This window comes from Lepeophtheirus salmonis, chromosome 11 (assembly GCF_016086655.4).
Source record: "Lepeophtheirus salmonis chromosome 11, UVic_Lsal_1.4, whole genome shotgun sequence".
NCBI classification, from domain to species: Eukaryota; Metazoa; Arthropoda; class Copepoda; order Siphonostomatoida; family Caligidae; genus Lepeophtheirus; species Lepeophtheirus salmonis.
The window spans coordinates 18,028,329-18,043,831 of NC_052141.2; the positions used below are offsets into that span (position 1 = coordinate 18,028,329).

Genomic DNA, 15,503 nt, shown 5'->3' on the forward strand with positions numbered 1-15,503 from the left:
ATTTTGGGTACCAGAACTTTCGGATCGAGATCCACATCCAAAATTAGACAGATACTTATCTCGAATTTTATGAACAATTCACCAGAAGATCGGACCTGTATAAAATAGGATCCATATTAAGGTTAGGTTTTACTGATACCTGGTGTCGAAACAAATAACAACCAAATGTTATTAGTGTTAGAACATATTCGCAATTTATTTTTTTTATCCTGCAACCTCTCTTTCATAAAGAAACATAAAAAAGTAAGCAGTTGGTAGTTTTTTCTAACCAATAATGACTGAGATTGTTCACAGCTGACTAAAAACTACTTCGAATCCAGACAATCAATATTAAGAAAACTGATTAGAGGAAAAGAAGAAGAAACATCTACAGCTCATAACCGAATACATTGTTAACTTTTGTGCTACTGAGGTAATGCCGAGTGGAATAAACAATGACACTGCGTTCCTTTGTTAACACAAAAATACACAATATATTTTGTTGTCTGCGCCTAATGTTTCTGCTTCTTTCCTCAAAATCAATATTCTAAACGTTGATTATAATTACATTTTTTTCAGCTGTTAACAAATAATATTGAAAAATAATTTAATAGTTGGGAAGAAATGGCTATATATTAGTTGATTATGGGCCTTTTCTCTGTTTCATTTCGGAAGTAAGGTTGTGTGATAAAATAAAGGTCAGGATGCATATAGATAATATATTTTTTAAACTAGAATTAAGCATTTTAAGATCAGATAAATCACTCGAATCTTTTTTCAGATCAGATAAATCACTCGAATCTTTTTTCAGATCAGATAAATTACTGGAATCTTTTTTAAGATCCGTAAAAGTTCGAGTACCCAAAGCCCATTTGAGTTTCGAATTTTTCTGATTATACAAGTTTACTCTTTACGTACTCGTGTACATAGGATCCGGTTCTACGATACGTCCTATCTCTACATACAACGGTGTTTTGTCTGTCCATTCCAGTCTTAGGTCTAGTCCTATCCATCCTTGTGAACGGTCCTTAAGACCATCGGTCCCTGTACTGTCAGTACTAAAACTGATTAAGAATAGAAGAATTAAAGTTGAGTGAAGGACCAAACTTTATAAGTTTTAGGACTGATATGCAGGACTAGACCGAAATTGAACTAGACAGTCTTCAGTCCTAAGAACCGACACAACACTACCTGAAACTATAGCACTTAACTTTCCTTGTCCCAATTATTGTCTTGCATAATGATGATTATAAGTAACGATAGGCTTAACTTCATATAAATACATACATAAGGAGTAATATTATTATAGGTAGACCTTGAGATTCAAATGAAAATATTTTCCTGAGAACAAAAGAATAAATGAAATAAAACGCTAACTCAAAGACTATTCCGACCCATAAATTATCAAATACACAGATATATATGTACAATATGTATATAAAATAAATTATAAAAAGGTATGCAGAAACGCCAAGACAGTAAACAAATATTCATGGCCTTACATATTATATTACCCATCTATTATCACTATTTTGAATGATATATATTGACAAATAAAAATATAATTTATATATTTTTTGATTCCTAACGAAAGAAAAACAATACTTGTATTTGATAAAAAAAAACCTAAACTAGGTATCTATAGTTAAATTTGATTACTAATCACAGTTTGGCTTTGCTTAACTGAATAGAGCGTTTTAACTTACGTCATAAATTACATCATAATTGAAAGAAATGCCATCTTATTGGCTCAAAGTTGATATGTTTACTACATAAAATGTACAAAACTCTAATAAATTTTGATGAAACTCCATAGCTTTAAGAATAAAAAAGACTTAATATCTTCATGAAATACTAATTGATGGCAATGATAAACACTAATATTAGAATTAGGTACTTAAAATCTGTTAGGGATGAGAAGATTAATATATTAACTAGAGAAAATATCTAATTATTTCCAATGTAATAGTTAATTTTTATCTACAAAAAGGAAATAAGATTCAATACTAACATATTTTTAATACATTTTAGGCTCATATACATACATAATCAATAATTTAAATCCAGTGTATTTTTAACGCTGTTCCGTTAATTTGTAATTGGTAGTCTGAAAAAGGAATTTTATTTTCCTTAGCAGTATTCTTTATTATTTAATTCCTGAGTAGTGAACATCCTTCTCTAAAGATATTCAATTAAAGTCAGCAACTGTTTGAACGTTCTTGTGTACTCATAAAAGACCCAGATAATTTGTTGTGGAGTTATGGTTGTAAGTCCTTGTTGGACTCCTCAGAGTAGAATTGGGGATCGACATCGGAATTCCAGAATCCTTTTCTCCTTCTCTCTTGTAACATCTTATAGTAGCTGATCTAATAAAACGTCACGAGCATTATTCTTTCTCTCCTCCAAAAAAATATTCTTCAAATTGTCAGGGTTACCATGTAGACTTGAAATAGATAGTAAAATGTATGCTTATGTATCTCTTTTTGACATCCAAGATGACGTTACCCCGCTATCACCAAAGTATACTGTGTATTATGTTGTTCAACTTGTCAGGGTTACCATGTATCCTTTTAATAGATAGAAAATGTATGTTTATTTATCTCATTTTGACATCCAAGACGACGTTACCCAAACGTTGCTTTCACCAAAGTATACTGTGTGGATTTTTCTGCTTCTGTTCTTCTATTTTTGAATACTACTTGTTTCTAAAGAAAAACGCGGATACTCGAATTTGATCCAATTAAAAAGTAAAGAAAGTTAAATGGCAAGATTTGTACAAATAATTTTTTGTTGGACTGATTAGGGACGATAAAAGAACCTATTAAGTTATTTGACCCAATGGGATAGGTCAAATGGGTGTACCTGACTTTTTTTTCTAACTTATTTTACAAATTAATGCTGCTTAGGCTAAGACATGGATGTTGTTACCATGAAACAACCCAAATTTTCATCCAATTTCGTTGAACGCAAAAATACACCCATTAGATCCACAACACATGTTCTATGACAAGAAAAATACGACTCTTTAAAAAATTAGTATTTAAGCAAAGAGAGTGATGGCAATATTTGAATATGGTTATAAATTATAGGTATTCAAAAATGTATTCTTCCTTTATTTAATAGGTATAATATTAACAATCTCAGTACAGGAGTAAACTATAATGATTATTCTCTAAATTGAGTGAGGATTACTTTTGTTTTCTTCGAGGAATTGTTGTAGTCAGTTTCCATCAACAAATTATTCTTATTATCCTTTAGGTGTGTCACTAATTGCAGCACATAAAGTAGGAAAAATTGATCGATACAATAAAAGAAGCATAAATTGATTTATTTTGTATATTTTTCTCTGATTGACTATGAAACATTGGACTAGTTCTATATACTAGCGGTAGTACACGGCATTACCCAGAGTTATTAGGCTCACCGAACAGAAAAACTTTTCCTAAAAAAATAAGGAAGAAATTACTCACCGTTATTCATAATCACAAACACGTAGTTACTTAATGCATAAATGTTCTCTCCTCAAGAATGAAAGAATAATAATAACAACTAACATCACGTGAAGACTCATCAACTGTAGAGTTCATTAGTTTGTAATGAAAAAACTACCTTTAAAAACTAGAAAAGGAAAAATGGTTGTATTGTAAACACCTTTCTTCTCTTTTGTTCACTTTTAATAGGTGGTTGTGATGTTAGCACCTCCATCTGAAAGAAGAATTCTTACCCATCTTTGGTGTAAATTGTTCTAAAAATCCCTAATACATATGAATTTAACTATAAGTACAATATTTTCCCTTCACTAATTTTATTTTAAATGTAGAAGGTTTATAGCAGTAATTAACTTTCTCTTCCAAAATCAAATAACAGGCAGCTGATATTAACAAAGGTTTTAATTCAGGTGATTCAAATGTCTTGCTCTTGCCTGCTCCTCGCCCTCTTTTTTCACTAAAAATTACTCAACTCTACTCATCAGTGATGATCCAAGGAGTACTTTAGTATGTATTGTGCTAACCGTAGATAAACACTCTTGATACTGGATGCAAAACGCAAAAGGTTTCATTAATATGACTATATCTTTAACTTTTGATCAAAAATGATCCATCATGGCAACTCACATTTATAGTTTCAGACATAAAGAAAAATTGGTTTTATTAATATATATTAAGTTAGAAAAATAAATTGGGATTTTTTCAATTTCTTTATTTTGTTTAATATTGTTTTAATATTGACACACCTCATATATTCTTATATTTGATTGTTTAGAAAAGTAGCTTTCCTTCTTGAGTAATCTTTAATGTTATAAATACTTTAATCAAAAATAATTATTTATGTAATCTGTAAAAATAATTTTGGGATTAGGAAAAACACACATAATATTTGTACATATTAGTAATAAATTACTGTTTGTTTTTCTTTCGTTTTGCAAAAGAAGTAACGTAAATCTTAATTCCTTAAATTGCCAAAATAAAAATGATAAAAATCATACTCTCAAGGACTAAATTATTTGAGGCATGAAGTATTTATTTGTCTTCTTTAAAGTAGAGTGATTGAGCAAATGTCTGCAGATTTGTTCTGAGAATACTCCTACGAGAACTAAGCTTAGGATTTTTTTGTCAAAATGAAGAAAAAAGAACGCTAAAATTTTACAAAATGAGCACCTAAATTGAATCAAAATTGAGCAATTTTTATTCAAAGAAAATAGATTTTTATAAGGATTATTTAAAGTAATTAGTGTTATTTTATATTGATTGTAATTTATTGATACATTCTGCTATATGATATCTACAAATTAAGATTTCGCAATTTGGCGTAAAAGTATTTTGCTTTTTTTGCAAGAATCAAGTGGGGTTATTCAACAATCAACTTTGGGCCGAAATTATCCTTCTTCTAATTGACTGTAGTCCGAATCTGGCTCCTTCAAGTATCAAATGATTGCATCATATACATAGTTGTATTTCGACCTTTTCAAGGACATTCCGTCTCCAGTCTCTCCAGTTTATTAATGAATTATGATGTCGGGTGCTGGCTTAATAATACACAATTATCCTTGAACATGTTCAGGACGAACTACCGTAGAAGACCTAACTGGCAAGCGAAGGCACCACAAGTTAAAGTTATTTTTATATGTCCCCGAACTGATTGTATGGTTTAATATGATGTGTAGCAATAAATGTTTTAAATAAATAGTTTTACCTCCAAAAAGAGAGCCTAATGAAAATAAGTAATTACAGGTGGAGTTTCCATCGAAAAATATCATCAAAGATGAATGTAATCCAACTAGACCCCAAATTATCTCTATAAATTCCATACCAATTTCAAAACATGAGCAATATTCTTACGGGAAAAAAATAAAAATACTAACCATTTTTTGAGCGATTGAGTGTTAAAACAAAGGGGTTTATTTGCAGATTATTTCAAATAAATATGTTCCTTCCCTTCAATTGACCTGCAGAATTCTAGAGACTGTGCATAATTTATATTCCTACATGAGGGGAATAGAAAAGGAAGAATTAGTGGAAAAATTGAAAAAAAAAATGTGAAGGTCATTTTTACTCAATTCCTTCAAGAAGAAAAAAAGAACGAAACACGCTAAGTGGCATGCTTGATTATTTCATGAATATAATGTTTTTGCGCCATGTCAGGATCGTTAAACTTATTCATTTCGGAGGCTTCAACAACCAAGTTATATAACAATAAACACATTTTTTTCATTAATATTCATGAAAATAGTGAACTATTAGATGTCAAAAAGGGACCCACAAGTAAAAAAACTTAAACCTTTACCCTCTATCAAAAATATATACCTCTATTGCCTAGTTTTCTTATATACCTGACCCTAAAATGTATTTAAAAAATGTTATTACATCTTTATACAATATTTTTTCCATAGTGTAGATACAAATTAACTATTAAAGTAGAAAGAATAAGATATTTTTCTCTAATCATCCTATTTTTAACGTCTCTGATATTAAAAAACCTATACAAATCTAGTCATTTTTAGAGATTGTTTAGAATATATTACCTTGATTTAATTCAAATATCAATGTTTATTATTAATGTCAAGTAGTATTCAATCTTTTTTTATTGTTAAAGACATTTGATGGAGTTTCATCAAGATTGATTGGAAATTAGTTCATTTTATTGAGAAAAAAATATCAACTGTAAGCCTTCAAAATGGTGTCTCCTTCAATTATGATAAAATGTATGGCTTCAGTAAAAATACTCTATAGATTTTTTCACTGACGTCATAAATTGCCTCATAATTAAAGGCGGGAGCTCATAGTTTGACAAAAAGGAATGGACAACTTTCTACTAAATCTTGAAACTTAATTATTCTTTCAAAATAAATAAAAGAATTACCCTATATTGAATACTACTAGATGCCAATGATAAAGACTGATATTTGAATATAATCAAAGTAATATGTTCTAAAAAGGATTAGATTTGTAGATATTAATATCCTTATTTTTATATTGTAAATATAATTGTTAATTTATTTTCTACAATATAGAAATATGGTTCTATAATGATGTAATAAGATATTTTTAATATATTTAAGGATTTGATATATAATCAAATTAAGCATTAGAGCGATATATTTTCGAAAGATGGTAATTTTTAAGTTTTCATATTTAGTACTCCCATTTTGACATCTAACAGCTCATTTTTTCCCTAAATATGAATGAAAAAAAAGTTTTGTAATGTTATGAGTCTGTTCTGCTTAGGACATAAATAGTGTTTCTGAGGCCATATGCAATTATCTAAAGAGGAAAAGTGTTCGGAGAGGGTTACTTACAAAAAATCATTAAAATATTTGCATATAACTTGAATTTGAGCCCAATATGACAATAAATCTCCAGTTTTAGGGCTAAAACCAGCTCTAATTAGACTCAGACACATTAAAAAAAGCAGTGAAAAAGCTTATTTTAAGATAGAAATGTAGATATTCCTTCAGATATGTTTACATATGTTCAATTTGGTTTTTTATGTATTATTTTTTTCAGGGGCAAATCCGGAAATAAAGCAATCAACATTATTGGGGTTTTATACTGCTGTGTAGGACTCGAGTAAAGCCATATTTTTAATAAATATAGTTTTAATACAACGTGAAAAGCTTGTATAAACTGTATTTTTGTAAATGATAAAATAATGTAGAAAACACAATATTTTTTGCAAGTATCATCAAATGTTAATTCTTAGATATCTATATTGGTGCTATTTAAATAAATCTTACTCTACAAACATATATATAGAATAGGGGAAGTGGGTCAAAGGGTTAAAAAGTATATTTGTTGATGGAAATGGAGAATAATAATTCGTTGAAGAATACAATTGTAATCCAAATTCAATTTTGAGAAAAATCTTTTTATCTTGCTTTTGTGTTGACGGGCCACACATATTATAATACATTCATATGTTGTTGTTGTTTTTTTGTCTAGGGGAAAATGTTGAAATATTTATTAATATTTCTCGCTGCTATTTATTTTTGCATAAATAGTGGAAGTGTGATGTCATGTTGTAGAATGTAGACGTTAGTTAGGGGATGTCATAATTGTTGAAATCTTTTTCATCATACATTAAAAAAAATGTATATACTGGCAACCTGTAACATATTAGTGATTTTATTAATTCTTTTTTTCTCGATTTTGAAAACTCAAACGTATTAGCGAGCAAGGACAACAATAATGAAAATAATGGGATTTATTTTAGGGATAGTAATATTAGTAGATACCCACCCAGGGTTTTTAAACTTATTCATTTGATTGAAAAAATAACCCCAGGTAATTGTACTGAAGGCCCGTTCTACCAAATAATAACCAAATATAATGCTGGAAAACAAATAAATATATTTTCACCTTATTTCATAACACTGGATAGAGGTCAAATACTTCTTTTTTTTTTGTAGCCAAAAATCTTAATATCATATCTTGAGCTTTGAACTCAGCTTAATGTATTTCTTTCTTGAGCGGTATCCTGTATAAGTTGGCCTGCACACCTCATACTTTGGAGACCACGACAATGGGTAGTTGAGAAACTCTTATATTTGATTAAGGGGGGTAGAAGTTTATATTGAAGACAAGGGGGCGTCAGGATGAAAAAGTCTTGGAAAGTCTGCTCTAAAGCAAGATGGTAGAATGAATATACATAGTAGAAAGGAAGTTTGTAAACCTGAATTAAGTTTCGATGTATAAAAGGGCGTTGGAGGAATTGATCTCTTGAATGCAGTAATAACTGTTGCATATGAAGGAAAGGGCAGTGTCATATATTTAACTGGGCAGTAGTACTTCTGATGATGTTCAAAACTTGCAATCCAAGAAAACTAGCACAAATGTATAATTTATAATTCCTTCGTCACATAATATAATAGACGCTAATCAATCATGACTCAGAGAGACAAAGACCCATCTATTTTTGAGAGGAACAGCTAACAAAAGTTGACAATTGGCAACAATGGTATCCGCTTTATTAGGTCTATTTCTTAGTTAAGACGTTCTAAATCTTCAATTTGCAAGAAAAATGAAAAATGGGATCTTCACAGATAAAGTATTGGGCTAAATCTACAATGCTTCAATAATTGTCTGAAATTAGAATAACTATATTATAAATTCTTTTTTTTTTTTTTTGTAAAATTTTGTTGATGTAAATATATTCTGAATATGTTTGTTTAATTTTCCATGTAACAATAACAAGTTTTTTTCTAAATTATATACCTATTCTTATTTCTAATTACAACTGATACTATTGATAGTTTTATTAATTAAACAACCATTATTGGAGGCCCATGGGTCTTTTTAAATTCAACAAAATATAATTCTCATTTGAATATTAGATGGATAAACTTTAACGCCGAGTTCTTTTCAACCTCAAAAATTATCATCTTTAATGGGTTAATAACCAAAGTCAATTAAAATTATAATTGTTGCTGGTTTTAATTAATTGTGCGAATAGAAATGGAGAGAGGATGATAAGAATGTAAAATTGTTGAGCATATTAGTATCAATTTGTAATCTGCAAGATATAAGTGTTCTTATGGATTTGTTCTATTTATTTTAAAAATTCAAACGTATTAGATGCACCAAAGTTTTGATAATGACCCTTTCCGCAGATATGTGGTTTATCAAAGTTCCCAACATATAATTTTACTTTTTAATTTATACCCACGAGGATTTAGATAACTTTAACATCCTTACTCATTGACTTTTAATTCATGTGACGTTTGCTCATAGGTAAAAATTGCTTGTGAGCGTAGTTATTACAACTCACTAGTTACCCTATTCATTTTTGGCGGAATCACCCACTTTGGAAAACACTGCTCTAAAGGAGTTTAATAATAATGACAACAGCTTAACAAAAGAAAATTCACTCTTCGGTTTAGGTTCTCCGAAAAAAAAACCGGACTAGCTAAAAATTACAGCTGATTTTCATCACTATTGTTATTATTTATTATTTCTCCACATTATGAAAATTCAAACGTATTAACGATCAAGGAGCACTTTAGTTTGTATAGTGCTCCCCGTTGTGTTCAGACTCTGAGTTGATTGTGGATGTTGCTAATCGGAGAAAACAGGTCATCATCCTACGAATTAGACTCCCCCAATACATACACAAAAGAAAAAATTTAGAAGAAATTGACCTCTTTTGTGACCTTTGACCTTTTATATGACCATAAAAATATACTTTATAAACATAAAATGTTATATAACTATTGTTTTAAGCATAAAAAGGCTGTAATGATCACAATATTTGCAAGTTTCTTCTTATTTCTTTCAAAAAAGATTAAAAAAATACACATTCATGTGTGAAAAAGTAATTTTGGAGGTAAAGGGGGGAGATGGCCCGATTTTCCCCCAGAGTGCTTAGAAAATTAATTAATATCCCAAAAGTTGGGCTAAAATTGAATTTGATTATAACACCCCCTTTCACAGAGTAGAATTGAGGATCGAAAGTGGAGTAGTTCTTGTCAATGTCATTACTAGATACGGAGTGGGACTTTTGTTTCTACCACGTTCATTTCCATTCTTTATTTTAACAACTTTTATGATGAGTAGAAATCTAAATCCGTAAACATTATTTTGCTTCCAAATTTTATTGATGTTGTGGTTGGATACCTCAGCAATGTTTTTTGTTTTTTTTCCTCAATCTGTTACCATTATTATTATTATTTCATTCTAGAGGAGAGAAGAACATCGTAGTATAAAGTGTAACCACGAGTGTGTGAGCCCATGAATGACAAAGATTAATATTGATGGTTTGTGCGGAGTTATAAAGTAGTTAGGCGGAGATTAGAATTGATGATCAAAAACGGAGTAATTCTAGCCTACATATCCATGATATATACGGAATGGGACTTGTGTGTATTCCTCTCATGGCTGTGGCGTGTAGCTGATCTATTGAAAAATCATTCCAACTACTCTCCTCTTAAACATTCATCAAATTGTTAGGGTCAACATGTTAATTTTTGGGTTCTTTTTTTTTTACATACCAAAAATGCTTACGACCCAAGTGATCTCTGTCAGCAAATTTGTCGTCAATTAAAGTTGCCAACAAGCACATTTCTATTGGATATACAATCACAAAGATTTAGACAATTTTCACTTCCCTAGTTAGTATAACCAAAAAATTTTACCTCTCCCCAAAATAAAAAGAATGTTCCCATACTTAATGTCTTTGAACTCTACTAATAATCTCTCCAAGTTGATCCCTAATAATAAATTTTTGATTTTTTGAAATTAGTATCCTAGACTATTTTTAAATTCGGCAAAATCGAAAGTTTTCGAATTTTTTAAACAGTACTTTTGAGTTTTTGGTCAGAAATTGAGATTTTTTTAATGGTTCAAAGTTACTGACTCACCATTTTTGCTGATGTTTATAAAAAAAATGAATGATTATCTCCATGTTTACTATATACGTACATACATCATAATAAAAAATACAAACATTAGGCAATGAACACTACCACACAAAGGGGAATATGTGCTTTTTTTTCCAGATAACACCTCTAAAATTAAATCTGTCATGTTTCGAAAAACACATGGTTTTATCACTTTTTCTATTAAGACATACGTTTTCAACACTCAAAGATCATAAGTACAAAATTTGAATTTCTTTTTCTTTTTAATTGAATCCATGAATATTTAGAGCCAAATAATAACTAAATTGCTCAAATAAAGGATTCAAAAACTCATAATAATTCCGGCATTATAGGGTTAAAAATAAAAACAAAAAATAAAATATTTTTTTCAATAGGATCAAAGGTTTGTGTTCTCAGATTATTTGGTTGCTTATGGCTCCAAGATTGCTGAATTACTATAATTACTAATAATTACCGTGTATCTATAAAATAAGTTTTATTTACTGCAGAAAAATTGCCAGATGTTACTTTATACAGAGTGAGGACACAAAATATGCAGTAGCATGCCTACATTACGCGAAATGTAATTTTTATGGAATCAAGAAGTAACAACTCAAAACTAATTTGGGATATGTTTAAATACTACATTTATCTATATATTTTATTAAATATGTCCTCTTTCATAAGGAATACCTGTTTTGATACGCCGGCGAACAGATTGACAACTCTTGACGATGAAGACCGTGTCCATGGTGCACCGCACTATCATGTTGGTAGCTCAGAGTGAATCCAAATTTGGATGAGAGGTGCGGTAGACATTCTTCTCTAAGATTCTCTAGTTCGCAATGTCCAGTGAGTTGAGGTCAAGGCTGGAGGAGGGTCACATGGAGGCAAGCCAGAAGCTATAATGCACTTCTTCATGTTGTAGACAGTCTAAATGGAGATGCCAACGGTCTCTGGAGCCGTCTTGGCACTGAATCCGTTTTAGAGGAGATTACACACGCTTGGCCTTTTTTCTTGTTGCTCTGATATGTTTACATTTAGATACATGAGATAAAAACGACACTTTTTTTAAATTTAGCTATCGTTTGGTTGTGTAAATTATTGGGTCCCCACTCTATATATTTCATTTAAGTATGTTGAATAAAAATTCTAATGTATGCTTTCTTTTATTAGAATCATCAATCCTACTATGAAACTCACGAATCATCTACTCAATCATCACAGGTATACTACTATACTAATTTAACCTAAGTAATAATAACCCCCTATAATTACTTATTTTAGACAACTCAACATGATGTACATAATAATGAATCTGAAGCCATTCGATTTAGACAGGAGCAACTTCGGCATATGGAGGAAGAAAAACACCGTCAAGAAGCGGAAATTCGCCGTCAAGGAGACGAACTTAGACGGAGGGAGTTGGAAATGAAGAAAAAAGAACTGGAAATGCTTCGCAAAAAGGAAGAAGTCCAAAAACTTGAGGAGATGAATCGATTACAAGCACATATGGAGAAAGAAGAGGCTCGACTCAAGAAAGAGTATGAAATTACACGAAAAAAGAGACTTTCTGAGCAACACGAGAAAAAACAAAATGAGCTGATGAAAGGAGACGACAGGAGGACATTCGAAAACAAGAAGAGTTCGAGAGGCAACGAAAGTACGAAGAGCAGTTGAAGCAAAAACATATGGAACAGGAAAGACAAAAAGAGCAACAATTATTGTATGAAAAAAAAATCCAGAAAGATAAAGAGGAGCGGGACCGTCTACATACGCTGCAAATGGGGCAAAGGCAAGAAAGAATCCGGAAGCAACAAGAAAAAGATGAAAATGAAAAAAAAATTGAACAGCTGAGATTGGAGGAAGAGAGAAGGTGCCAGGAGGAAATGAGACAGATTGAAGAAGAAACTGAGAGATCACGTCGAAGAAGTGAGAAACAAAATGGACATCAATTATTAGATATAAATAAGATGGAGGAACAAAATATAACCTACCGACAAAGTCATCATAATCAATCTACCGAATCCCGACGTCATCGCTCACGTCATCGTTCAAGAGAAGGAGGATGCTTTAATCCTCAAGATCAAAAAGAAGTTCATAGGCCGGTCACACCAATTGACGTAAAAACTGGACATGTAAATAGCAAAGCACATTTTTTTAATGAAAGATCCAAGTCCATGGACAGAAATGACGAATATGAACCTAGGCGTCATCGAGGACACATTGTGAAAGATTGGATTAGAACTCCTCAATCTGAAGAACATGATCCACCATCTCGTCCTGGATCTTCCCTTGGACAAACGTTAGGAGCAGTTAAACATACAATTGACAATTGGAATCACTCTGCTTTACATCAAAAAACTGGGGTTGAGTCCCCAGTTTCAAGAGCTCGCTCTTTAAGCCAACATCGAGATTGGAAGCCTTGTGTCAGAGATAGACCCGTTACTCCGACTCGCTTTGATACTGTTGACACTCATAAAGTCCAAGATACCATAAAAGATTGGGGAGCAAATAGGCAAGGGAGTGGTAGGAACTCACCCATCCCTTCGCGAATGATAGCTGAAACATTTGCTGATAGTAAGGTCGGTACTCAAGAATGGAAGCACAACGACATTTATACTAAGGAAAAAGAAACATTTTACATGGAGGAAGATGCTCCCTGGAGATCCAAGTCTACTCCTGAACCAAACCTTAAGCTAATCAATATTTCCGTGACGCGGAATGTGGTAAAGGAAAAACCAAAACCCAAGGTCGAGATGATTCCTCCTCCACTTCCGAAGGAGCATGTCGAAAAATGTAACAGAGTACAGAGTAGAAATCTTTTTATTACAGAATTACCCGACCTTCCTTTACATCAAGAGTCAACAAGTACAAAATATGAATCAAAAGTCATGACCTCAACAACATCTTCATCTCAGGTTCATTTTGAAGAAAAAAAGCCTTGTGATATTTTGGGAAAAGATAAAAACATACCAGTTCCGGTTGTGTCAGAGTCTTGGTTAACAGGTATTCAAAATTCAAAGCCAATGAGCACAAGTCACAATGTTCTGTCAACAACAAGTTCAGCCTCTACCATTGCTCATTTGGAAGGTTTAAAATCCCCCACACAAACGGGGAAAACTCCCCTTCCAGTTCTAGCTGGATGGTATGATACGGATTCAAAGAAATTACCCCATTCTGCTAAAGATCAAGGCATCCATCACGAAGTACCTAGGGCACCCCCACCGCCTTTACCTTCTAAAGAGACTAATCCTAGACTATTGAATCAACAGAAATGCTCTCCGACCATTCAAAAATATGAAAATGACGTGGATAAACGTCAAAGAGAGTTGGAAGAGCTACGAAATTTGAGATCTGCTCGTAATAAAAGACTCCAAGATGCATTTGAATTGGGGGATCCCTATTTAGAGTATGAAGAATCTGTGGAGAGCTACTCTGATGATTATACTGATGATGGAATCGTTGAGGATGGTATTCCTAATGAGCCCTCTCGACCTGCTCCAACAAGACGAATTGCAAATTTATTTAATCGTTCATCAGATGAATGGAAGGAAGAACAAGCCCATTGTCCTCCTCTGCGCAACTCGAGCCAAGAATTCATGAAAGGCGTCAACTCTTAAATTTCTTATCCGCCTATAAAACTCATAGTCTAATCATTTTTATTGTTATTATTATTAAACCATAACTTAAAGACTAATCATAAAGGATTTGTAAAATATAAAAATATAACTTTAAATGTTCAACAATTTACATATTTTGAAATACAATTGTATTGGTATCTTATAATACCTATATGAATTATAATTTTGTAACGAATAAAAAACTTAAATCTTTTCAATATTGAATATATGACTCATGTTTTGTGTTTATTTTCAAAGGATACATTTTATATTTTGAAATTGAGGGATGATGAGGGAAAAATTGAGTAATTGATCTATTATGTGTAGACCTATAATCTTGTTACTTAAGCCATCCTTTGATAAATAGGTTGAATATACAGGTTGCAACCTCTATTTAACGACCAACACTACTTACTTTTAAAAGAAATAATTTTTTTCCCTAAACTAATAATCCGATTTTAATAAAAAATAATAGCAAAGGACAGCTGAATAAAAAAATATGTAATTATTCACACCAATAACGCCCTCCAATCGACCTCAGAAACAGGAGCAGATCTAGATGACAGTCTCTTTTGGAAGATTCCGGAATTCCTTCCGGATCTTGGACATCAGTTTGGATTTTGTGTTGTACAAGGATTTGTTTGTATGTCGCTCAACTGCACCCCAAACATGTAAGTCCATGTGGTTGAGCTTTGGTGATCTGGGAGAGCAAACATTGGATCCAACATAGTCAAAAAATAAAAAAATATGACAACCATGTAAACCTTTTTTTCTATGTAGATTTGTCTGCAAATCATCTGCAACACACTTTCTGATAAGCCTTTCAGAACAATCGAGATCCCTAGTAATGGCCCTAATCAATTTAGATGCAGTTTTTTTTTAACTGGAGTAGGGTATGGGATATAAAAACAGTGTTATATTCAGATTCCTAATTATGTATTGAATTCTCATTCGATTATCAAATTTATTCTTCTATAATATTCCAGAACAACCTCTGCACTGTTAATTTGTTTTTGACAGATAAAAAGGTCTTTTGGTGTGCTCCGCGA

General features: G+C 31.6%; 1 protein-coding gene across 1 annotated transcript in view; it reads left to right on the forward strand.

The window, feature by feature from the left end:
- LOC121126521 (uncharacterized) overlaps window positions 1–14,679 on the forward strand; it is a 30,663-nt gene extending 15,984 nt beyond the window's left edge. The window contains exons 3-4 of the mRNA XM_040721845.2: window positions 12,008–12,058; window positions 12,119–14,679. Coding sequence (XP_040577779.1) covers window positions 12,008–12,058; window positions 12,119–12,511 — 444 coding nt within the window. The 3' untranslated portion in view covers window positions 12,512–14,679. The remainder of the gene's footprint in view (window positions 1–12,007; window positions 12,059–12,118) is intronic.
- Window positions 14,680–15,503: the final 824 nt, after the last annotated feature.